This window comes from Brachyhypopomus gauderio, unplaced genomic scaffold, assembly GCF_052324685.1.
Source record: "Brachyhypopomus gauderio isolate BG-103 unplaced genomic scaffold, BGAUD_0.2 sc137, whole genome shotgun sequence".
Classification (NCBI taxonomy): Eukaryota; Metazoa; Chordata; class Actinopteri; order Gymnotiformes; family Hypopomidae; genus Brachyhypopomus; species Brachyhypopomus gauderio.
In genome coordinates, this window is record NW_027506958.1 from 396,069 (window position 1) to 423,710 (window position 27,642).

Genomic DNA, 27,642 nt, shown 5'->3' on the forward strand with positions numbered 1-27,642 from the left:
TTCATCTTGTTCTCTGCACCATCTGTGTGATTTGTCTTTATGTTGTCTTTTATATCATGAGCTCATTGGTCATTTATGAGTATGTTAGTTGATTTGGTTAACTTTAGTGCAATTTTCAATTTCATTTTCATTTATTTCATTAAACTCTTCAGTTATAGACTTGCATTTGCTTCCTTGTTTTTTGCCCTGGACATTCTAGCATTGTGCTGTATGTTAATGACATAATGACCAACCATTTGTTTTTGTTTTTGACCAGAAGGCATAGCTAGTTCTTGTCAGGGTGGTCAGCGCTGCTTCCTACTCACACTAGGAGTTTTCTCCACCCGTCTTGTGAGCTGGAGCTGTGGTGGATGTTCCATCTAAGGGAGAGAACCCCCCAAGCTTTCAGCACCTTGCCCTAGATAACTTACAGCAGTGGATTGCAGAACACCCTTGGCTCTGGAGAGGGGGGGAGAGTGGGCCCTGGTCTGTTTCTACAGTAATAAAACTGCTTGTCTAAAAGATGGATCGAGTCATTTGAAAGTCTCTGAAACCAAAACGTGACCAGGAATGTGCAAGTTGGCTTTGACTCCTTTACACATTATCATGGACTGAAACAAGCACACCTTTTGTGCATCAGCTCAGCATATTTTCCCTTTGAATGGGGGAGGAGTGGCTAACGTGAATTACGTGTGGTTTCTCCTCTCACTTATGAAACAGAGGACCAGCAACAACTGGTTTGAACAGGATCTTGATTTGTTGTTTCATTTTAGATATATAGAGGTCACAAGATTCTCTCACTTGAGATGCTGGAGTACCTGCAAGCACTGAACAATCTGACTGAAGTGACTGCCAACAGTGAAGGTACCAAAGTCTTATTAACATTTGTCTTGTCTCAGGGTGCAGCCATTGCAGTCACTGTATAATATACTGTCAAATACTTCACTGCTGTTAAGATGTGCCTTCCAGTCTTGCGTTTAATTACACTGATTTCTGTAGATAAAGGCACTAAGGTTCTAAATTAAACAAATTTAAATGTACACAAGCATTAGGAAAATACTGACAAGCTGTGCTGTTTTGAATTTGTTTGCCCGATGGGGAAGTTTGACAGGCTGGAAATAGGCTGTATATTTTCATCTCATCATTAGAACTATAAAAATCCAAATATTTAACTGTCCAGCACATGTTGTCTTAGAGAATACATAGAGTTCCTGTGAGTAAGGTCTGCAATAAACACTAATTTTGTGCAGGGACATGTACTAATGTACAATATTAGGAGTTTTAATTAGACAGGTTTCATTTGACATTTTTGCTCATTTTCATGGACTTTATGAAAATTCCTAGAGAACTCCAAGCTTGTAAAAATGTTCTGCACAATGAATTGTGGGCTGTTGTCACATGTACCACTGGAGCAGTACTGGTGCAACCTTGGACTGAGACCAGAGACGAATGTTCCATCTTTATGAAAACATTCTCCTCCCACAATTCTCCACTCTCTCCTCACACTATATATAGTTTTCTATTTGTTAAGCAAATAATATTTTTCCAGTTTTCAGAAATTCAACAACTGCCTCTCTTGTGATATTGACAAAGCCTGCACTGAAATAAAGGCACAGAGGTAAAATCTATATTATATTATGAGATACCATATAAGCTTGATTAATCAAATGCACCAGTAAAACTAACTTCATATTATTTATCTGAATTTAAATCAAACTCTAATTATGGTAACTCATATAATATCATATGAGAAAGTTTTCCATCAGTGCTCTTTTGTCTCTTAATAGGAGTCATGGATGAACGGAGGATTGTGCTTTTTGGGAAAACGTGTGATGGTAAAAGCAGCTGTGGAAATTTGATACTCGGTGAAGACGTATTTGCTACTGGAAGTTCACCTTTCGCAAAAACTAAAAAATGTGCCTCAAAGACAAAATCTATAAATGACAAGAATATACAAATTATTGACACACCTGGATTTTTTGACACTGACCTCTCTTCAGAGAAACTAAACTCTGAAATATTACAATGTATTATTGAGTGTGCACCAGGGCCACATGCATTTGTGATTGTACTCAAAGTGGGAAGGTACACAAAGCATGAGAGAGAAACTGTGGAAGAAATAACAAAGTCATTTGGAGATGATGCTCTAAAATATGCAGTGGTCCTCTTCACCTTCGGTGATCAACTCTGTGAGGGTCAGACTATTGAAGACTTTGTGAAGAAGAGTAAAGATTTACAAGATCTTGTGAATAAATGTGGAGGTCGTGTTCATGTTGTTGATAATAAATACTGGAATGAGCAGCAGGATGGGTACAGGAGTAACAGGGTTCAGGTAGAGAAGCTACTGAACACCATAGAGAAGATGGTGAAGGAGAATGGAGGAGAGTGTTACACCAATGAGATGTTACAGGCTGTACATGTAAGTGTAGATGTAGAGAATAAGACTTTATGTGAGACGTGTAAAGGGGTTCTAAATATTAACAGGATAGAACAAGCAAAACAGAATATTTCTACCAAACTGTTAAGGTTAGTGGGGATAGGAACTGGGTTTTTGATGGGTTCTTTCTTTGGCGCTGTGGCTGGAGTTGGAGCAGTAGCAGGAGGAAGTAAAGGTTATCAAGCAGCAGAAGGGGCAGAGACCATGACTTACACAATGAACACAGCATATAAGGAAACCCGTGATTTTGTAGAAGATGCCAAAGGAAAGGCTAAACAATTATTATCTAAAGGAAATCACAGAGATTACCACAAATTTGATTAAGCTAGAAAACATTTTAGATCTATTTAAACAGATGTTATTTGAGTGAACTTAGAGTGAATGTATTGAAGCAGTGTACTATTGTGTTCTTCTCATGTGTACCCTTTTTACATTAGTTGTTTCAAGTATTTTAAGCAATAATATATGTATACATTCTTTTATACAGAAATATTTGATACTTATATTTTGACACAGATTGCAGCCTGTTAATTATATAAGATCAACAGGAACCTTCCGTATAGGCGCTATATAAAGAGACGCTCTTTGCTCATTATGATATCATTTTAGTTACTGGTTGCTGACTGTGTTTTGATTACTACTCTATTTGATTTAACATGCTTGAATGTCTGTATAATCTTTTCTGTTCAAATGAATTAAAAAGTCTTCATTCACTTCATTCACTGGTATGCTTTCTACATAGCAATAGTTTTGCTTATAAAAAAAATAAAAGCTTGCGCATCTACCGAATGTAAACTGCTGTTTTTTATGTTGTAAGTGAGATCTTCAGTAAAGACGGGGCGAGTACACTGTTTTCTAATATCATTCAAACTTTAACACGCGTAGACTCGTTCATTTTGTCTGTCTGAGTGGTTATTTGAATGATTCTCATAATAATTCTCATAATAAATGGTCAACAACTTAGGAACAAACATTTAGCCACTACATGACAGGTTCTTCTGTGGTCATGCTCCACTCCTCTACCTAGGGTGCATCTAAAGGTAAAATGCCAGGATTCACATCCTACAAGTTTAGAAGTTTGGCATTTATAACAACTTTTGGAAACCAAGCTTGTTATTAACAACGTTGTTATTAAATGGCAACTACTAAATCCTGTTACATTTACTGTACAAAAGGCTGGGACTCTTATTGTAGGATTTCTTGATTTTGCGTATTGTTTCCTGTTTCATCAGCCTGTATTAGAAACGGCAAAGTCTTCGTAGGGCACGCTCCGAGTGCAATTCTAATCTTACCTTTAAGTAAAATTCCTTTTAGTTCTATAGTTAATGGTGGCGGCATTTCTTCACAATGACGAGAAGTAAGTAATGCTGTTGTTTTGTGGGTATCTCCGTTTCGTTTACTTGTCTGTAAATCCGTATGTATGCTAAGTTAGATAGCATATTGTTTGTATTGTGTAGCCTAGTCTACGTTTCCCTAACGTGCCTACAATGCGTGAAGTATGATGTCTACATGTTTCTAAGTTGCCTGTTATTAGTGTTTAGTACTATCTGCCTCAATGCTGTATGAGAATACTTCGAGTGAAGTTTGCATTTGTCCTCGTGAGTTGAATGTTGCATTTGCGCTACGTACTTTGGTAAAATGCCTGCTCCGTGACTGAGCTGTATTTAGGGATTGGACATTTTTTTCAAAATTATTTAATCACATTTAAAATAGTTTTATTAGATGCAGCACAATATAACTAAGAAAAATATGCCTCAATTGTCAAATTTGATCAAGCTAGTCCAAAGATATTCACATTTAAATCGGCCCTATATTTTTAATGCAATGAACCTAAATCTTGTGATCAAGAAATGTGCGCTAGATTTAGCATGTGGCCATAGTTGCCAGGTTTGCGGTTTTCACGCCAAATTGGGCTTGTTTGCAAATCCAGCCGCGGGTAAAAATTCTGGGGTGGCGGGGTGCGGTTTTTTGGGCTACTTTTGAGTTGGGCCACCGCGGGAGTTACAAGTAAACACAAAGAATTGATCGCGATATAATACTTAATTTGTCTATAATACTTAACACTCGACACCCCCCCCCCACCACCACCGTCATCAACTTTGGGCTTTGGGCTAGTTTAGGCTGCTGAAGGGCGGGTTTTACACTGACTTTGTGCGGGATATTTTTGTAGGACCTGGCAACCCTGGTTAGTTTTAGCATGTGGGTAGTCTGTGCCCGCCGTTATCATGGTTAATCGGACCAACACATTGTCTTGGGAGCCTTAAAAACTACCTTAAACTGTACAGACTGGGATAAAACTTCAGGAAACAATAAACAAGAATATAATGTAACGGTCCACGTATCTATTAATATCTTTTGAACAGTCCCACAATGTTTTTGAACGGTCCAAACGTGAAGTTAAAATTCAACCAGGCTCAAAAAGAAACAGAAGCGCGAAATGTGAATTCTTCTAACGGGATGAGAGAAAGTGAACATTCAGTTATGTCATATTACCAAAACTCTGGGAAGAAACCTCCTACAAACCGATGAAAACAGCGATTGTTTTTACCGCGCACTTGCGACCACCGATTTCGCTTAGACAGCGCGACCAGAGAAAAATGGCCGCGGCTCAATCATTGTCATGCGGAAATGTCCAAGTCCCTACTGTATTTACTATTAGAAATCGCCAGTGATTTATGTTTGTATTGGTAGTGTAACACAGGCACTTCACTGTTGATGTAATTACAGATCGTTATTTGTATTTTATAGTGCCTTATTTCTTATTTCTATTTCTTGTTTCCTTTACCCTCTCAGACTGTAAGAAATGTCAACTCATCTTGCTTTACTGTGAATGTGAATTCACGACGTGAATCTGTGGGTACAAAGCTGTGGATGTGAATCAGTTTGAATGTTAATGCTACCTGTTTGAATTTGAGTCTGAATACAATTCATTAATCAAGCCCATCGTCTCCTCATCATTCCTCTGCCTGGCATTCTGACCGATGCCCCATGTTGGATGACGCCTAACACCTAAAACAAATCAGCTATCCTTGTATCTCCCCAACATTGGTCCTTCGAGCCGGATAGGTGTATTCAAGATGGAGTTTGGTGAAGAGACCATGCCTGTCGTGTGTCCTAAACGGCAAATACGTCAACCTTCCTGGCTTGATATCCCTCCATATATGAAGTGGACCGTTACATGGGCTCATCACTTCCCGCAACAGGGATGCGTTCAGGTCATTCAAGTCCCCTAACCTCACAGACTCGTCCTGGTAGCTGCCAGAGTGATGCTGCTCACGGTGAGATCCCTCAGCTAGCCATCAGCTGCTTGCAGAGGAGAGATCTGACCAGCGATGACCTCCTACCTGAATACCACCACCTGCAATGCTCACGCCTAGGCCCCCACTCCTCACCAGAGTTGAGAGCCATCCAAGAGGAAAACACTAAGCTGCTCCAAATAAGGCATTTCTTTGAGTCAGGCATAGCAGAGCTCAACAAGGCATGAAGTGAGATCAAAGAGCTAATAGAGGTGGCACGCTCACTGAGAACAGACATTGGGCAGTCCAATGCCCCCGCATCAAACTACCTCACGCCCCATCCTCCTCCATGCAGCACTGCAGATCCAAGTCGTTCCCTCGCAGTACAGCTTAAGGCGGAAGAGGAGGAAGAGGAAGTGTGGCCCGACCCTCCAGTGTGGTGCAAGCCCGTGGAGGAACTGCGTGAAGGCGTATACAACCTAAAGCTTGAGGCACCAAAGCAAGGCTACAGCCAACCCTCCTATGCCTCATTAGAACCTGCGTACAAGCCTTACAAGCCTCACAAGCCTCCACCTCCAGTGCGGTCTCATCCCTCACCTCCCATGTCTGTGCTTCGTAGAAGGGTACCAGCTTACTATGTGCAGGCAGAGTACCCCCAACAGCTACCTCAACCTTCTGTATCACACTCGCAGCCAATCGCTCATCCTGCTCCAGCCTATGCCAGGACATGGCTTGCAGTGCCTAGCTTAGTCTACCCTCCAGCATCACCCTACAGAGTGGGACCTGCGGCACCTACACCTTACCTACCACCGCATTCCTCAGTACCTGAAGAACATTATAGGGGTCCGAAACCTACTATCCCCAAGTTTGCTCGCCCAGATCCTAGTCACATTGCTCAGCTACGCATAGCTCTGGGGAACCTGCTTCCATCTAATGCTACAGAACTCTTTAAGTACCAAATACTTGTAGACCACCTGAAGCTAGATGAAGCTAAGCTCATTGCTGATGCCTACCTAAACTCACCAACACCTTATTCTGACACAATGGCTGCTTTATATGATAAATTCGTCCAAACCTCATCAGCTTGCCCTTAGAAGGATACGGAGTGTCCTGGGGGCCCCAGAAGTCAAGCGCAGTGACATATCCGCCTTCGAGGCATTCTCACTCCAGATCCATCACTTGTGGGCCTATTGCAGAATGTAGGACCCGAGGGGGAGATTGAACTCCACTGCGGCTCACATGTAGCCAACCTTCTCAGCAAGCTCCCTCCTGAACTATGAGCCAACTTTCGCCAATATCAGTTAAAGCACTCCAGAACCGCCCACACGTTGTACAACCTGTCAGAGTGGCTCCGCCATGAATCATGGTGTCAAGGCACCGACGAGCTAGTCCCCGAGAAATGCAGTAAAGAGAAGCAGAACACAAAGAGTGATGGCCGTCAGGCAAAGAAGACAGTGTTAGTCCTACATGGTGCAGGTGAGGTCCTACAGTCCGCCTCCCAGTCACCTGCGAAGAAGAAACCAAAGAATAAGGCCTACTGTGTCTACTGTGAGAGTACTGAGCACTACCTCAGTCAGTGCACTGATGTTACCAAGCTCTCCAAGGATCAACTAAGAGGATGGATCCAAGTCAACAAGCGCTGTTGGCGCTGTGCCTGAGCCCACCAGGCAGCACAGTGCACACTCAAGAAACCCTGCAACCTCTGCCAAGGGAAGCATCTCCTCGCCCTTCACGAAAAAAACATGAGGACGGACAAGGCTCAGAGAGCTGCAACAGCTAAAGAAGGTAGCACCGTAAACAGTCCTGCCTCTGACACACTCTACCTCGACAGACCCGGCGCCAGCAAACGTGCACTGCTGAAGGTTGTGCCTGTGCTTGTGCACTGTGGTGGAAGGACCTTCGACACCTTCGCAATCCTCGATGACGGGTCTGAGAGGACAATGCTGTTGCCCTCCACAGCTAAGTCCCTCGCCATACGGGGAACTCCAGAAGCTCTACCACTACGCACAGTCCGTCAGGATATCCAGGTACTCCACGGACACAGTTTCATTCCGCGTCTCTCCTGCTGCCACATCTCAGGTCAGCTACAAGATAGATGGTGCCTTCACAGCAAGCCGTCTCACCTTAGCTCAATACACCTACCCTATTGAGCATCTTCAGCGCAAATTCAGACACCTGCGTGGCATCCCCCTACCTGCATTCCAGGGAGCCAAGCCATGTCTCCTGATCGGCTCTGACCAGCCTCATCTAATAACCCCTGTCGAACCTGTAAGACTTGGACCACCTGGTAGCCCTGCAGCTGTCCGTACTCGCCTGGGATGGACTCTTCAAGGCCCTGTCCAACTCATGGGGTGGCCATCACACTCCACAGAGTGCCTGTTTATCTCTGCCACCCCACCGCCAGAAGAGCTCTTCAAGCACGTCCAACGGCTCTGGCAAGTGGACACACTACCTCACCAGCGAGAGAAGGAAGTAACCAGGTCAAAGCAGGACAAGCAGGCAGTCACTCTGCTCGAAGCTCAGACCGTCCTCGTCAAAGTGGAAGGAGTCCACCGGTATGCCACCCCCCTGCTGTGCCATACAAGCATTCCACCACTGCATTCACCTAAAGAGTAAGTGATGCCTTTGCTGCGTAGCACGGAGAGGCGCCTCCTCAGAGACCCCCAGCAGGCAGATGCGTACAAGGTAGAAATGAACAAGCTCATTGAAGCCGGTGTGGTGAAGGAGGTCAGCGAGGAGAGTTCCTCAAAGGAAAGCTGGTATATCCCTCATCACCTTGTGAGCCACAACGGGAAGAACCGCCTGGTCTTCAACTGTTCACACCAATACCAGGGACAGACACTCAACCAGTGTCTCCTGCCTGGCCCCACCCTTGGCGCCTCCCTTCTGGGCATCCTTGTGAGGTTCCGTGAACACCCTGTGGCAGTCAGTGGAGACATCAAGGGGATGTTTCATCAGGTCCGCCTCCTCCCTGATGATTGTCATCTCCTAAGATTCCTGTGGCGCGACCTGAAGGTCAGTGAGCCTCCTAAAACCTTTGAGTGGCAAGTCTTACCATTTGGTACTACCTGCAATCCCTGCTGCGCTGTGTACGCACTCCAACGCCACATAATCAATCACACCAAGCCTGATGACAGCCTGAGTTTCTCAGTGTAGAACTGTTTTTACGTGGACAACTGCCTGCAGAATGTACGCTCAACAGATGAAGCCAAGCTGGTGGACCGACTCCAATAACTGCTGGCCTCTGCAGGCTTCCAGCTGCGGCAGTGGGTTTGCAATGACCCCAGTGTACTGAGCCACCTACCTCAAGAAGCCAGATCTGAAAGCCTCGATCTGTGGCTAGCAGAGGATAAGTCCAACCCGCTGGAGTCCACCCTGGGCCTCAGCTGGAACTGGCAGACAGATACTTTCAGCTACAAACACAGACCAGTTGTATATGATGCCCCAACGCTGCGCAACATATACAGGTCGTCGCCACACAGTATGATCCTCTGGGCTACTTGTTGCCCTACTCCACCCGGGCAAAGCTCATCATCCGGCAGCTGTGGGACAAACAGCGTAGCTGGGATGACTCCAACCTGCCAACTGACCTCCTGCAATCCTGGTCCACCTGGGAAAGTGAACTCAAGTTCCTACCCCACATCGCCTTTCCTCGTCCTTATGCGCCGGCCGAAGCCAGCCTAGAGGCTGCTGCACGAGAACTGCACATCTTCGCGGACGTCTCAGAGCAAGCCTATGGTGCGGTGGCCTACATGAGGACTGAGAATGCTGATGGCCATGTGGACCTGTCCTTCCTTCTTGCCCGCTCTCGAGTAGCGCCGAAGTGCATGCAGTCCATCCCACGCCTGGAGCTGTGTGCTGCTCTGGTTGCAGCCCAGCTAGCTCATGTCTTTGAGCGAGAGCTCACCTTGCAAGTGTTCCGTACTGTATTGTGGTCCGACTCCACTATAGTACTAACCTGGCTACACTCCGAATCTTGTCGCTATAAAGTCTTCATAGGGGCAAGAGTAGCTGAAATTCAAGAGTTAACGGAGTACTACTCCTTGCGCTATGTTGACTTGGTGAATAACCCTGCCGATGACCTGACTAGGGGCAAATCCCTAGAAGCCCTTGTGGAGCCCAACTGTTGGTCTCATGTTTCTCCTTTCCTGCTCCAGGGCCCGGACACCTGGCCAGAGCAGTCTAGTGCAGAGCCACCTGAGGACAAGACAGAGCTGCGCAAGTGCGTTCTGTGGGGTGGCAGTCACGTCTCCCATGACTCAAGCATTTGATAAAGTATATAGCACCTGGCAAGAGCTCATGGATGTTACTGCATGCGAACTCCAACAGAACCCCAGCAGCTCCACCCCTACTGCTGAGGATTATTGCCAGGCCGAGGTGATCATTCTTCAGTGAGCTCAACAGCAGTCATTCCCTGATTATTACCGACTACTCTCTGCCGGGAAACCTGTCCTGTCTGGTAGCCGCCTCATTACCTTGGCTCCTGAGATGGACAAGTCCACAGCTCTCATTAGAGTTGGTGGACGACTCAGGAGACTGGAAGGTCAAAGCGACACGACCTTGCACCCTGTTGTCCTGGACGCCTCTCACCCAGTTACACGCCTGCTCATCCAGAAGTACGATGGAGACCTACATCATCCTGGTCCCAAACGCGTCTTTGCAGAACTGCGGCGGTCGTATTGGGTGATACATGGAAGAGAGGCGATCCAAAGACACCAGCGAACCTGTGTGGAGTCAGGTTCTCCAGTCAACGCTGGAGAGCTCAGCCGGCCGTCCCGAAAATGGTTGATCTCCCCGCTGCCCGTTTACGACTGCACAAGCCAGCGTTTCATTCCACAGGCGTGGATTGCTTCGGCCCCATGACTGTGAAGGTGGGTAGGCGCCACAAGAAACGCTGGGGGATCATCTTCCAGTGTTTAACTACCAGAGCAGTATACCTGGATCTCCTGAACACTATGGACACCGATGCCTATCTCATGGCTTTAAGGCGCTTCATTGCGCGGAGAGGCACTCCAGCTGAACTGTGGTCCGACCAAGGGACTAATTTCAAAGGAGGTGAAAGGGAGCTTAGGGAAGCCTTTGCCAGCATGGCACCCACCTTGCAGAGGCAACTAGCTCGCCCTTTAACCCCCCTGCAGCCCCACACTTCGGGGGTGTGTGGGAAAGAGAAGTGCGTTCAGTCAAATCTGCACTGTATATCTGTGTAGAGTCTCAACCCATCCCCGAAGAAGTGCTCCTTACTGTACTCCTGGAGGTTGAGGCCATCCTCAACTCCAAACCACTGGGCTACGTGTCGGCTGACATTGCAGATATCGATCCGGTAACTCCAAACAGCCTCCTCATGGGGCGGCCTGATGGATCACTTCCCCAAGTGGTCTACCCCGAGTCAGAGATCCTGAGTCGTCGGAGATGGCGGCACTCGCAGATCCTGGCAGACCACTTCTGGTCCCGATTCATCAGAGACTACCTCCCCAGCCTGCAGACCAGACAGAAATGGCACTCCTCTGCTCCTGAGCTCCAGGATAATGCTGTGGTCATGATGGTCACCACTTCTATTCACACTGTACATGTTACCCTTAGGTGAGATTATGCATAAGCACGGCATCAGTTTCCACTCCTACGAAGACAACACTCAGCTTTATTTATCGGCAAAACCTGATGATTTAGGCGTAAACAGTAAAATTGAGAAATGTGTAGAAGAGATAAAACATTGGATGGCGTGTAACTTTCTAGCACTAAATCCCGATAAAACAGCTAATAATAGTTGGGTCTAGGGCTGCGAGAGACAAGATACGTAATGTAGCATTGAATCTACATTCTTTTACTATAACCCCCAGCGCAGAGGTAAAGAACATAGGCGTCACAATAGACCCAGATCTCTCGTTTGATACACATTAATAATTAATAATAACTAGGGTAGCGTTCTTTCACTTACGCAACATTGCTAAAATTAGAAACATATTAAATACTAGTGATGCGGAAAAACTAATCCATACATTCATATCCTCTCGTCTAGATTATTGCAACAGTCTCCTAGCTGGATGTTCTGGTAAATTGATAAACAAACTCCAGCTGGTTCAGAACGCAGCAGCACGAGTTTTAACAAAAACTAAAAAATTTGATCACATTAGTCCCGTACTATCGTCATTACACTGGCTGTAGGGCTGCCACAAACGATTATTTTAATAGTCGACTAATCACCGATTAATTTTTACGATTAGTCGACTAGTCGGATTGTACGTTAATTGAATATAAAACATACAGCTTATCACACTAGAATGCAACTGCTATTATATAACCATCATTAGATTTCAGCTATAACTAAAAATAAAAACAATTAAGATCATAGTTCATTAAACCTTTAATGAAATATGCAGCTTGTTGCAACAAACAATTATTAAAATAAGGATAAGGCACTGCCTTAAAAAACACAAAAATAAATAGGCCTACATTAATAAAGAATTTTTTTTAGGTTTTTCTTTCTTTCATTAGTCTCTGGCATCAAACTTCGCTACATTTAAATCAAATTAGGTAGGGACCTGAAACTAAGGAGTTATTCACAAAAATAAAGTTTTGGTCTCACTGACGTTACAGAAAATACACGAATGCGTGCTAAGGCTAATTAAACCAATCGCCATCACTAATGTTAACTTTTACAGTTTCCACGATAAGCAGGGTTGCCAACTCTCACGCATTGAGAGTGAGACACACGCATTTGACCGTCTTCACACGCTCACACACCACACATCCGATATCTCACGCCGAAAAAAAAGTTGGCAACCCTGCGATAAGTAAGTACTAAGTTAACGCTCTGTTTATGGTAACTTTAGCAGCTAACGAGCAATTTAGATTACAGAGATGACGGTCCCTATTCATCGTTGTCACAAGTAGCCACAACATGCTTCAGGTACGTGGTTGTGCTGCCGTGGAAGGCAAGTTCTGCCTTGCAGATATTGCACGCATTTCGGAACCCGACTACGGAAAATGATCCCGCACTTTTGAGTTCCGTAGCCGGGTAGCCACGATACCAGAGCCTGTCTGTATAACGTCCTGGGATGTTGTCAACTGTCTACCCCGGTTTCCACTAAACTGCGCATGTGCGTCAAGGACAGAAACGCAGACGCAGCAGTGGAAACTGTCGCAGCAGTTTGGAGAGGGGAAAAAAAACGACGCATCGACTAATAAATTAGTCGTCGACTATTTTAGTAGTCGACATAGTCGTGACTAGTCGACTAATCATGGCAGCCCTAACTGGCTGCCAATTAGATTCCATATTGACTATAAAATACTTTTATTAACATATAAAACACTGCACGGCTTAGCTCCAGACTATCTTAGTGAACTTATTGAACAATATAACGCAGCGCGTTCACTTCGCTCGCAAGACGCAGGGTTATTAACTGTTACTAGGATCAAAAAGATCACAGCAGGTGGAAGAGCCTTTTCTTTTAGAGCTCCACAACTGTGGAATAATCTTCCTGCCTCTATTCGGGACTCAGACACGGTCTCAATTTTTAAATCCCGACTAAAAACGTATCTGTTTACTTTGGCCTTTGATTAATCTGTTACATATTTACCACATCACGTATCTTTTTTTTCCGAGGTTCACCTGGGGAGTAACACTGCAGTCGGAGCCTACAATACCAGCATCACTGCTCCAACACGGAATGAAAGCCTGGCGTTCATCAACAGACATTTACAGTGACAATATCAATATAAAAAAAATCACAACTTTCATTTTTATCTTTTACTTAGTCTGATTGTGTGATTTGTGTGTGAATGTGAATTTGTCTGTATTTTGTGTAATTTGTGTGTTAACGGGCCGCCCAATGGAGGATGGGTTCCCTTTTGAGTCTTGGTTCTCCCGAGGTTTCTTCCTATTCCCCACCATCATAGGGAGTTTTTCCTCGCCACTGTCGCCTTTGGCTTGCTCATTAGGGTTCTGGACCCATAGTATTGTTAACCGTGTAAATCCTGTAAAGCTGTTTTGTGACAACATATGTTGTGAAAAGCTCTATACAAATAAACTTTGATTTGATTTGATGGTGGATCCTCAGCTTCCCCGGGCCACGTGGCTCATTGGCCGTGTGACCCAGGTTTATCGCAGCGATGACTGCTACATCAGGTCCACTGATGTACTCATCAATGGACACACCTAAACCCGACCGGTGGCCCGGTTGGTGATTCTGCCAGAAGACGATACTTCGCCAACCACTGACTCTACGGCCCCTGACTGCCTAGTCTACGTTTCCCTAACGTGCCTACAATGCGTGAAGTATGATGTCTACATGTTTCTAAGTTGCCTGTTATTAGTGTTTAGTACTATCTGCCTCAATGCTGTATGAGAATACTTTGAGTGAAGTTTGCATTTGTCCTCGTGAGATGAATATTGCATTTGCGCTACCTACTTTGGTAAAATGCCTGCTCCGTGACTGAGCAATATTTACTATTAGAAATCGCCAGTGATTTATGTTTGTATTGGTAGTGTAACACAGGCACTTCACTGTTGATGTAATTACCAGTCCCACCAGGATTTCGCGTGCCTTTTTTGTGATTGTTGCGGGCTAAAATGTTTGATGTTGCGGGTGTTTTTCAAAAAAATTGCGATATATAAATGAATTTTACTTACTTACTTACTTATATTTCAGAAATCTCTGTAACTCCAAATCCGAACTGTACACGGAATTGGAATTCGGCCTACTGGAACCAACGTGGTGAATGCAGTCCAGAGACACCAAACTTGACTACCTTTCAACCAAGGGAAGAATAATTATTCTTGAAGCCAGTATTCTACTCTCCAGCCCTTAAGAACAAAGGACCACAGGACCATGTGCCTCTAAATGTGAACACTGTGACATGTGGTTGATATAAAGACACAACTTATGATCTTTCATGTATTCAGTATTAAGTGATTTTATTAGAATATCTGTTATTGTATAAACACACCACATTGATGCATATCCATGTATTACTTGGTGTATCAGTAGTTAGATATACCTGTTCTTGTAGTCTTAAACTGTATAATGCATGCATATATATATATATCAGTGTTCTCAAGTCTCACGCATTTGATCGTCTTTACACGTCACACTTCCGATTTCACACGGCGGGAAAAAAAATTTAGTTTATTTACCTCTGATCCATATCTTCTGTCGCCCTCCACTGGCAATCGATCGTGATATACAACTTACGTTCGCCAACCCCCCCGCTCAACAACTTACGTTCGCCACCCCCCCCCCCCCACCCCCCCGCTCAACAACTTCAACAACAAAATCGTCCATTTTTACTCACGATATATATATATATATATATATATATATATATATATATATATATATATCTCACGATATATATATATAGTAAAAATGGATAATTTTACATAAGCGATTTTGATATATATCAAATATATATATACACTGTAAAAAATGTCTGTTGATTTTACGGTAATAAACTATAAAATAGCAACAGTAAAAGATCGTAAAGTAGAAAACAGTATATTACTGTAACAGATGCAATAGTTTACTTTAAAAAAATAAACAGTATAAAAATTAATTTTTACAGTCATAATATGTAGAAAACACACATTTTAAATGTTAATTTCAATATTTTAGGTAAAATATATTGGAAAATTCCGTAATGTAGTAAACAAGGAATTACCCTAAAAATAAAAAAAAAATTCAGTCTAAATTACAGATTTTGCTGATGAGTAATTTTACAGTGAAAACCATTCATCAATCAGCAAAATCGCACGTTGATTTCTACAGAAAGAAAATGCTAAAAACATGGCCAGTGCTGAAAGGTAAAGCATGTTGAAATATAGGACAATGTACTGCCATTTTAGAAATTGTCTTTGTAAATATGGGTCAAATATTTATACATATAAGGAATACCGTATTTTCTGGACCATAAGCTGCACTTAAAAGTTTTCGATATTCAAGTCTTGCGCTATCATTGCTGCCTTCAGTCGAATGGTGACTGTAGAGACGTTTCTCCCGCTGTTCTTTACTCAATTATGTTTTACGTAATGTTCTCTGGTTAGTTTATCGCTGCCAGCGTACACATTACGTATCTGTGTCAGGGACAGATTTTTAAATTCAGTGCACATACAAGGCGCACTGCTGATTTTTGAGAAAATGTAAGGCTTTTCTGCTTAAAGTCTGGAAAAGTGTGTAGCGTCGGTCCACTGGGGGCGGCGCTACTTCCCATGAGCCCCCGCGGCTCCGTTATTGATACGCGTTATGTGTAAGTGTTATGACATGCTGTTGTTGATTATGTATTTGATTATATGTTTTGTTAGTTTAAGTCTCCCTGTATTAGTTTATGTAGTTGTACAGTGTCTGAGTCTACCTACCGTGTTTGTGTAATGTTACAGTGCTAATGACCTGCCCTCATGTTTCACGTATTGTTTTTAATACGTGTGATCACGGCTTCATGCATGATTACGCTGCCAAGGCAAAATAAAAGTTCCTTGTTGTCTTAAAATGTGGCAACAACTGGGCAGCCCGAGTGATGGCGGCCTGCCAGTAATTTACTGTGAAGTTGGACTTCACAATCAAATACTGTAAAATAATAATGGTTGTAATGTGTTCATCATAGAGATAGACATTTTTTACGGTAAAGTTCTGGCAACCACAGCTGCCAGTCTTTTACCGTAAATTTAACAGATTTTTTTTTTACAATGTAGGTTGTTTTCATGTTAATTTTAGGGAAAAACATTGTTTTTTTATTCAGTTAAAACATTATCTTTTACAGTAAAATATTGACTCCAGCACCAGTTTTAACCGTAAAAACAACAATGACTTTGCCTTCCAACCGTTAAAGAAAAAAATGTTATACCCGTAATTTTATGGTGGTGTTCTGGCAACCTCAGCTGCCAGCGTTTTACCGTAAAATCTACGTTTTTTTTTTTACAGTGTATATCGTGAGTAAAAATGGATAATTTTACATAAGCGATTTTGTACAAAATATATAATCTAATACTAAACTTTAGATTATACAGTATTGGAGCATTTAAGTGCTGGAGTACTCTATCATGTCGGATGCTAGCGGAGTTGACGATCTAAGCTTGGCTTAGCCTGTCGGACTATATTGGACATAAATATCATAACATTTATAATATAACATAAAATTACTTTTCTGGTCTTTCTGTAGTATGTGCAACGTTGTTGTTTGTAATAGCTCCTCGGTTTCGTGTAAGGAATTTGTTAGCATGTTAGCTTAGTCAGGCATCCCAAGTCGCGAAAGTTGATTTCAGGGAGGTTTCAGGGAGGTGGTGAGTGAAAGTTGTTGAGCGGGGGGGTGGCGGCGTATGTAAGTAAGTTGTTGAGTGGAGAACAGGCCAACCAGAACCCCCTCTCTCTCCTTCCCACTCGCTGACTGTAAGTCACATTTATCTGCTCTCTGTCTTAATAATCACTTTTTTTGTGTTATGTTGGCCGGGAGATGGTTGCAGAGAGTATGTTTTCAGGGTTGCCAACGCTCACGCATTGAGCATGAGACACACGCATTTGACCGTTTTCACACGCTCTCACGGCACACTTCCGATATCTCACATCCGAAAAAAAAAAATCTTGTTTATTTATCTGATCCATATCTATGATTCAATGAGTTACTAGTTCGCTCTGGCGCCAACCACCCGCGATCGATAGATTGCGATATAACACCCCCCCAGCCTGTGTTTTAACGCATTGTAAACTGGGGTGCCTTAAAATTTTGCATGCATATAAAGGGTCCCACAACTGAAAAAAGGTTGAGAAACACTAATTTAGAGAAATAAAGTTAAATTACCTTAAAATATTTACAACCTAAAAACCCGTGGGACACAGCATTGTAAGATCATAATCAACTGGTTCATACCGGCTATGTACCAGCCTCGTATCTAGGCAAATGGCGTATAGATATGGTGTGAAAATATCTAGCTGAGTAGCATCTGAATGTCTAATGAGTTCCGTGCATTTTGCACCTGATTACCTTTCTTCATTATAATATTATTACAATCTCTGTAATAAAGAAAAAATGAGCAGTTTAAATAGGCCTAAAGGAAATCAGGGCTCTAGACTAACTTTTTGCACTGGTGCGGCTAACTTTTTTTTTCTTAGGTGCACCAGCATAAAAGTTAGGTGCACCCAAATTTTTTGACTGCATCACCGCAGTTTTTCCGGTTTCACTTTTTTTTTTATTGCTGTCCATATAGACAATATTGACTAACAATTTGTCACACGCGACATCATTGCTGTATGTCGGGTTTACATTCAAGCCATTTTTCTTCTGAAGAATTATTTCTGACTTGAATTTAGTGAAGGGAAGTTCTTCTTTTGCAATATTGTAGGCAACAGTAAAATTGATTATCATCTCGGCCTCATCTGATGATCTGTTTGCTGCTGCCTGCCGGTGAAAGGCAGAGGGGAGCAGTGTTAATTTTGACAGAAATTTTTGATTTAGTTCTAGTCTTTGGAGTTGTTTTTAGTTTTAGTCGACTAATTATCATTAGAATTTAGTTTACTAAAATATAAATGGTCATTATATACATTTGCACAAAATGAAACATTTAACCAGTTACAGAATATTATCGGTTGTATGTGTAATATATACAAAAACAGATTTCCAAACAACTTTATTGACCTGAACTTTTTTTTGTTATTGAGCATAACAAAACATTGAAGACCAGTAGGCCCGCTTTACCTGAAAAAACGTGGAGTTTATAAACAATACATATTACATTTTATATAAAACACTGTCCCGTAAAAACAGCAATGGCATAGCCTGCAGATGTCGTTTCATTTGTCGTATTTTTCCCAACGTCATCATCCCACATGGTTTACACACCGTCTTGTTTTTCCTCAAAGTCAAAGGAGAAATGTGTCCATATATCGCAGCTCATCTTTCACTCTGCTGACATTGTCGAGTTAACTTCGAGTTGAATTTCATGAGTGACCACAGTTCACAGGCTGGTTTGGTCCTAACGGGTTGTGTACCGAGGTGAAGACGTTAGTTCTGATTGGACGGTTACCGGTTTGTCCCGCCTCTCCGTGTACGCTAAAGTAGTTACGGTTGGATCTCTTAACTTATCCCTACCTTTCACTAAACTAAATCAGATCTGAATGAATGTTGTCGCTGGCTATTATTTTCGTCTCGTTTTTATTCGTTGACGAAAATGTCCATTAATTTAGTCATCGTTTGTATCCCTTCGTATAGTTTTTATTTAGTTATCGTCTCGTTTTCGTCATGACTATGACAAAATTTATTCGTCAAATTGGTCTCACTCTAGAGCACTGGAAATGCATAGAGCAATTCATGAAAGATTAGTAAATTAAAACAACATTTTAGGGGACATGTGTTTCAAGCAGATACGTGTTTAATTTGGGGGAGTGGCTTCTCGCAAAAATGCAAATTTACGTTGTATTTTCCGGAACAAACCTCCGGGACTAACCTGTATAAAATGTTTCATTGTTACTAAAAAGACAAAGAGAAGCATATCTTTTTTCTACGTTGCTGAGAACGGGGTAAAAACAAAAAACTATGGCTTCTAACAACGTTAACGGTAAGAAGATTTTCACTAACTATTTTCTAGATGAGACAATCAGTCTTATTTTCATTATAGGTGGTTTGATTTATCTTTTTTTAATTGCAAACTACATTTTTCTCCTCAATAATCACTCATCCTAGTGGCAATATTTCTATGTTAACTGTTGTAATCTAATGTTACAGGGGCTGATGATCGCCCAAACACCGTTTCAGAAGTTGTTTGCGATGCCGCGGTTGAAAGTAAGTATTTTATTTTTAGCATTTACTTTTAAAAAGGATTTTAAAAGTTATTTTTACAACGCACTGTTCCTGAAGGGTGTGGGGGGTGTGGTGTGTACAAGAACCCAGAATGCAGCGTGGGGGGTGGTGCAACAGGTGGGGTTTGGGCGGTGCTTTTGTTCGTTTTAAAAGCCCGGGCTAACGCACATCTCTCGTACCACTTCAAAACAGCTCGTTGTCGTTGTCAGTGTTCCTGCGGATTGGGATAGACACCGTAAGATATTTTACTCATCGTGAAACATTGTAAAAAGATCTTAGTTTTTTCGTTTGTTGAGAACATGTTGTATTTTTATTTACAGCCATAGTGAGAAATTAGCGTTGTGAGACCGGTGGGAATAGTGACGCCCAGAATCCGATTGACTCTGCAAGTACCTAGTAAGTTAAATATATATTTTCTTTCTAGTGTGATTTAGATGTGTGATGTTAACGGTATTGAACATGTATTTATTTTTTTCAATAGATACACCTGTGGAAGAAGATCCTTCCGACGAGGATATTACCGATCACGAGGAAGCAGCTTACACACCTCCAGGTAAGTTTTTTTTTAATGAATAGAACAAACCCTTTTTTTAAAGTGTGGAATAATCGATGAAGGTGTGAAATGCTTTCTCAGCACTTTTGATATGCCTGAGCGATTGAACCGTCGTGATGCGCTGTAAAACCAAAACCTACCATGTGGGGCACCCCACCATCATTTTTAAATACTTTGAACCGCTGGAGAATTACTTTGGTATATTCAGAATCAAAGTGCTTCTTCCTAGAGGTCTGTGGATGTCTGTCCTGCCATTCCGTGTGGTGGGCAAGTTGCTATTTCCTCTCTGTAGAGAATGCGCGATGGCAGGGATGTCAAATTGCCAGCACAGTGATGCTGAATGGGCTGGTACGTGGTCTAGTATAGAAGTTTTGAAAGCTCTGGAGCTGGGGTATAGAGTTATCAAAAACCCACAAGCTCATCAGAGCTATTTTCGGGCTACATCAAGAAGTTTTTAAAAACAAAACAGGAGAGCTCAGGCTACCCGTCATGGGTGAAGAATAGTGATGATGAAATGGAGTATAGGCTTCTGTATAGCCAGCGTGAAGGCATCATGTTACAGCCAGAAAATATTACCCAAAACCCTGCTAAGAGATCTGTGGCAAAGCTGGCTCTGAATTCTATTTGGGGTAAACTATGTCAGAAAGCTGACAGATTAAACACCACACTTGTTACAGAGCCTGAATCATTTTTACAGTTCATGTTCTCTGAAATGTATAATGTCAGCAACTTCACATTCGTGACTGACGATGTGGCAGTGGTTCAGTGGCGTTATGCGGATCAGAGATGTTTGGATCCGGGGAATTCAAATGTTTTTATAGGACTTTTACCACTGCCTATGCAAGGTTAGAGCTCTAAAGCGTTATGGAGAAACTTCAGAGGCGTGTGCTGTACACAGACACAGACTCTATTGTTTTTGTCTCGCGCGAGGGTGATAGTAAGCCCGCGCTTGGAGATTTCTTGGGCGATCTTACTAGTGAGCTGACAGACGGTGATCATATCGTGGAGTTTGTGAGCGGCGGTTCAAAGACCTACGGCTTCCGCAGAGCTCAGGGCCAGACGGTGTTGAAAGTTAAGGGGATCACATTGAATTACAACACCAGTAAATTAGTTAATCTGAAATCTCTAACAGATCTGGTTGATATGCATGTTAAAGATCCGAGACAATCAAAAGAGATCATGACATCATGAAACCAGATATTGTGAGATAAAAACGGTTTTCACTTAAGAAATAAACCATTATCGAAAAGATTCAGAGTTGTGTATGATAAGTGCATACTTCTGTCTGATTTCACCACTGTGCCTTAGGTTTTTGACATCTGTAGCGGTCCTCAGTGTGCGGTAGGCGTGGTTAACTATTTATGCATCTAAGATAGCAGGTTAGGAAAAACCCCGGTGTGTTTAATATTTTTTTATTATTATTTTTAATTGTTATTGTTTTGTTGTTCTTTTTCTGTACATTATTGTGAATGTCTGTAAATATGAATCACTGTGATGGTTTTGACGCTAGGTTACAACCTCCTTTTTCATGCATTGTAAGTGGGCCTAGCAATAGTGGGAAATATTTTTTTATTAAAACATTGTTGGATAATTGTGCCGTGACATGTACACGTGTTCCTGATAACATTGTTTGGTGTTACAGCTGCTGGCAGCTGTTGTATGATGATTTGTTGAAAAAATTTTAACAAAACAAAAAAGAAACAAAAAAAAATACGCTATTCCCTGTTGAAAAGATTAACTGGTTAATTGATGATCTATTGCAAACGGCGTTGAAAACTCCGGAGATTCAGAGAGCTTTTACAAAGTACATACACCACAGAAATTTGTGTTCTTTATCTGGTACAGAATCTGTTTTATCAAGGAAAGGCAACAAGAACTATTAGTTTAACACTAGAAGGCCCAGAGAAGTGTTTTGAAACACTTCTACCTTTGGAACCCAGAGACGGGTCGAGTGAGTTGAAGGATTTTAGCTAACACCCTATAATCAGCTGTGAACAGGCACTTTTGTTCTGTAAATTAGGCCATTATTGGTGCACCACAGGAGGGTGCCTGCTTAAACTCACAACTAATTGTTGTTTTCCATTGAGTTTAGCCATTTAGTTTCTAGTTAGTTCTATTCAGTTTATTGTATTTTATAATATAAAGGTTATATATATTGTATGGGTGACCTGTAATAGTCGCTGATTCGACTATAGTCGACTATACCCCCTAGTCGACTATGAACGTCATAGTCGAATGTACCATTCTAACTGCATGAGGGCACAAGGATGCAGCTAAGCATTAGTTGTTACATGAAATGTCTTTGTTTTCGTTATATATAGCCTTTTGTCAAATAAAATCATCCTAATTTCTGTTAATAAATATTTTTAAATGATGTTTGCGCATTAACAATAGGCATATTCCTTACTACACATTAATAAATCACACCCTGCAGTTGCACAATTCAAACGAGCGGAGCTGAACACGCAGCATTTTCCGAGATTAAAATGGCTACTAAAAAACTTCAAAAGTATTTTGAAAAAGATAAAGACGAATAAAACAAAGTAAAGTGCAAGTTATGTCATCAATGTCTTTCATTTCGCACGACAACAACCAACATGTCATACCATTTAAAACGCGTAAGGCGAAAAAAAAAGTTAAGCCGTTTGTTGTTTTGGTCGTGTCATCTCGTCTCGGTGCGTCTCGGCAAGTAGGCCTATAAACATTTTTGTTGTTGTTTGCTTTTAAACCCCGTTACTTGAACCTTTCCTTATATTATATTTGCTGTTGTGTGGCAATTGTTTTATTTTTTCAGGCAGGCATATGCACAGTGCATGTCTGACAGTTCGATATGCGCAAAGCGCACTGACGGTTAATGTTCTCTAACGTTTCATAAAAAAAAATAAATAAGTAAATAAATAAAAGCTGAATAAAGCCAAGCTACCATGTTTATTCATTTATCTGAGTGTTTTAGGTTTTTACTTTGAAGAGGAAAAAAGTCCTGAATGAGAACAGTCGACTAAAGGGAAAAGCTGACGAATCAGATTCGACTATGAAAATCCTTAGCTGAATACACCCCTAATATATTGTATATTTAGTTTTATCTGAGCCACAAAGCACAAAAAATGAATTATTTTTAATATAGAGAATTAGAGAAACGAGAAATAGAGAATTAGAAATTTTACAGCCAGGTACAACTGTGAGTAATGACCAGAAGAATTTGTGTCCAACTCAGGAGGACTGAAATTTCAGCATGAGAAATATACAAAAGAACAACTGTTATGTTTCCATGCTTTTTATTATTGCCATAAAAATGATACAAAAAATACAATGAATAAAACAATTCCACACATATTTACAATAGGCTGCAGTGCAGTTCTTGTGTGACTAGCATTTCAGCAGTCACTCAGCAGTCTGTCAGAACATGCCTGGCACTGCCAGGGTATCTCCTTGGTACATTTGCCACACGTGTGTCTGTAGCAGTCAACACAGCTCACAGTTGCACAATTGTTTGTGCATAGATGTTTGACCTGACACTTCACTCTTTTGCCAGGACTGAGTGTAGAAGGTTGTTGCCGAAGCAGTTTCTCCTTCCGTGCCTTCTTCTCACTCACATGAGTCACCCAACTCTTTTGCAAGCTCTACCAGGAAGTCCACCCGTCTCTCCTGCACCCCAGTGCATGCCTGATAAAGCACATGTGCATTCAGTGCTGCCATGTTGATCATGTTCTAAAAGACGGCGACTGGCCATCTCCGTGTTCCTGCATGCACAGTGTACTCCCGCACCATTTGGTCCATCACATCCACACCACACTTTGTGGTGTTGTATTGTCTGACTGTGTTTGGCTTTCTTTTGGAGGTATCCTCAGTCTCAACCTTGCATGCTGCTGAGAATGTAGACCGCCTTCTTCCGTTTGGGTGCATACACTGTCAGTGTGGTGTAGGGGTTATAGTTATGAGATTTAACTAACCTACCTGCTTGCCTACTACCAAGGACGGAAATAGGTGCAGAAGAAGGATTGACGTGCATAAAACTTATAAAATATCTGACTCCAAATTATAGTTGGTAAGAATCTAAAAGAACTCACTTCTCAAATAGATCAGTGCAGGTTATAGAATATACCTAACCAACTTTATAAAGTACCTTGCTATAAACAATAGCCTGCTTTGTCAGAGGTTTATCATAAACATGCGTAGCAGATGGAATACTTTAGAGGGAATTGGTATTAGCATCGATTTACCTTTTAACTGATACTAATAATGAGCTCACCTGGCCCAGTATAGCTATAATCAAGGAAGACCGTGGCTACACAATTAACCAGATTTATTCAATAACCAACAAAATATAAAACAATAACATAACCATACTAGATTAAAGTAACAATAATACCTATTGGAAACAGAGATACCGACCGGTGTAGGCTGCCTCACGGAGAAGGACCCCAAAAGAAGCAGAGAGAAGAGCAGAGATGAAAAAGAGAGCAAAACCCCTGCACCCACAAACTTCTCTTTTTATATCCCCCCAGCATCTCAAAGGGACAGCAGTCACAAAAACCAGGTTAACCAATGGAAATCAGGTTGCTGGTAAAGACAACAGAGTACATTTGCATACAGAGTGCATTCCATACAGGACTGCCACTTTTGGGGTGAAGCAGAGCCGGAGTGGCTAATCGGGAGATTCGGGAGGATTCCCGATGGGCCGGCTCATGTCAATCTCTAGTTTGGGCCGATTGGGAGGGAAAAATAATTTTGGGCCAGATTTGGGCATGAAACTCCCGGGCTGAAAAAGTGTCCCACTCCGGCCCTGGGGTGAAGTCTACAAACCTTCTCAGGGAGTGATGGAACTCTTACCCTGTTAGCATAACTTTTCCCAGTACACAACAAGCTGCAAAATGAGACTAAACATGCCACACAAACACACTGATATAACTACAATACAAATGGTCAGTTTTATCCCATTTCTATGGGAACCTCTTGAGGTAAACCACCATTTGTTGCCCCCCATGGTTTTATGGAGGAGCACCAGATCCTGCATCCCCCACAGGAACACATCCCACCACTCCTACAGTGGCACCAGTGGTTGAAAACACCTGAGTGGTGTATTCAGTGCGTCCAGCTGTCTCGCGGTTTGAGACCCCATGAGTGGTCTCATCAGAGCATTCACATACAACTTTCCACCCAGTCTGCCAGTCCCTCATTTGGGGAGAAAGCTACAGTATTGTGGCTATTCCCCACTTTACTGACCCAATTTTGTTTCTCTTTAACTCAGACAATAAAATATTCAAATACAGTGAGGACATGCACCTAAGATGAAAATTTCAGACCCCTCCATGATTAGACAATTTTATTAGACAATTTAGACAATTTTTAAAGTGGGGAATAGCCACAAATTTTTGTGTGTAATATATATATATATATATATATATATATATATATATATATATATATATATATATATATATATATATATATATATATATACACTCTGTATACAGTGTTGCGAATAACGCCGTTAAAAATAATGGCGTTAGGTAACGGCGTCATTTTGTCAGTAACGGGATAATATAATTAATTACTTTTCCTGTCGTTACAATGCCGTTGACGTTACTGGTCATTAAAAGCGGTGCATTACTATATATTGATATACTAACAGTAATCCGAGCGGACCCCTGCCCAGGCTAGTGAGGAGTAACAGATCTCGATAGGTCACAGTTCTCGGTGTAACACCTGTTTAACTTAACAAGTCAGTAAGCGATTGGCTAAGGCAGCGTTATGGTAGCCAATCAGAGCCAGTGTTGTTACACGCGCACCGAATCACACCGGTGACATGACACAATCGGAGAAGAGGCAGAAATGGCGAGTCAGGAGCAAGCCGAAGAAGATTTAGCGTTTTCACGGTGGAGATATAAACATTATTTAAGAAAATACTTGACGTTCCTGAATGTCTACCAGACTGGGTATTTGATTTATTTAATTAAGAATAGAGGTTTTATTGTTAAGTTTACTTCTGTTGTGAACAAACCAGTTGTCTCAAGTTGAGAGAATTTAATTTAATTTGATAGATGTAAATGCACTTTATATAGTGTAACTGTTTACTTTTGCTTTTTTTTTTTTTTTTTTTTTTTTACAAAGATTTGGGATTTTAAAGGATTTTATCCTGCACTGGTCTGTTGATGTGCAATAAATATAAAAAGTTAAACACCTTTCTGATCTACTCATTTCAGCTTACTGTGAAAACTGCTTTTTCAAAAAATCCTTATTCATTGGCATATAACTTTTTTTTTACTGTAATGAAAATAGTTACTTTTCCTGGTAACGAGTTACTTTTATTATAGAGTAATTCAGTTACTAACTCAGTTACTTTTTTGAACAAGTAGTGAGTAACTATAACTAATGACTTTTTTAAAGTAACATTCCCAACACTGATGGTATATAGTAAGAAGGTAAGTAAGTAAATGTTTATATGTTTATTTATTTAGCACTTTTCCAAGTGAGCCTACAAAGTGCTTAACAAACAATACAAGCAAAAACACTACATAAAATACTACATAAAAAACAAAAAAATAAGAAATCATCACAACCACATACATTAAAAATGCTAGCCATGTTCAACCTCAAACACTACACCATACAGGTATGTCTTTAGGCTATTTTAAAACAAATTTACAACAGGTAGAGTAAGTGTACCATTAAGCCCATGCACCCTTTAAGCCCACTTTCAACTTTGATGTCAATTTACAAACAAAGGAAAACATATAATTTGGCATATAATCGGAGCAGTCCTTTCCCAGCGCAGTGGGAACCCTCCTAAATTACACCCTGTAGCTTTCTATTCGCATAAGCTGTCGCCCGCTGAGCGCAATTATGGTATCTGGGATAGGGAACTTCTGGCAGTTAAGCTGGCGCTGGAAGAGTGGAGGCATTGGCTCGAGGGAGCTCTCCACCCTTTTACTGTACTTACAGATCACCGGAACCTAGAATATCTCCGTACGGCCAAGCGCCTGAATGCCCGGCAGGCGAGGTGGTCTTTGTTTTTTTCCCGATTCCAGTTTACTATGACTTTTCGTCCGGGAAGCCGTAACATCAAAGCTGATGCTTTGTCGCGCATGTATCAGGGAGAGGTGTGTGAAGGTTATGAGCAAGAACCCAAGACTATTCTACTGTCATCTGTTTTTGTATCTGCCATTCATTGGGAATTAGATGAACAGCTTGCAGAGGCTAATAGAGGCCATGTTAGGCCTGCAGGTTGTCCGGAGGGGAAGACTTAGGTACCAGCTGAAATCAGGGATAGATTAATTACTTGGGCTCACTCTTCGCTTTCTGCAGGGCATCCAGGTGAGACACGTACAGCGCAGCTTATTACAGCTCGGTATTGGTGGGAGACTGTAAGGAGGGATGTACATAGGTTCGTGGCTTTGTGCTTGGTGTGTGCCCAATGTAAAACCCCGAAGACATTACTAGCAGGGAAACTTATTCCCCTGCCCATACCAGAGCGTCCATGGTCACATATAGCTATTGATTTTGTTACGGACTTGCCTACCTCTGAGGGCAACACTACTATCCTCACTATCATTGACAGGTTTTCACGAGGTGTTAAATACATTCCTTTCCTGTCTCTTCCCTCAGCCTTCAACACAGCCAAGGCGTTATATAGTCACATATTCCGTCATTTTGGC

The 27,642-nt window shown here is 41.8% G+C and overlaps 1 protein-coding gene across 1 annotated transcript in view; it reads left to right on the forward strand.

The window, feature by feature from the left end:
• The first annotated feature begins 770 nt into the window (after positions 1-770).
• The window catches only part of LOC143500208 (GTPase IMAP family member 4-like), a 53,492-nt gene continuing 26,620 nt past the window's right edge, over positions 771-27,642 (forward strand). Inside the window, exon 1 of the mRNA XM_076994229.1 lies at positions 771-843. Coding sequence (XP_076850344.1) covers positions 786-843 — 58 coding nt within the window. The 5' untranslated portion in view covers positions 771-785. The remainder of the gene's footprint in view (positions 844-27,642) is intronic.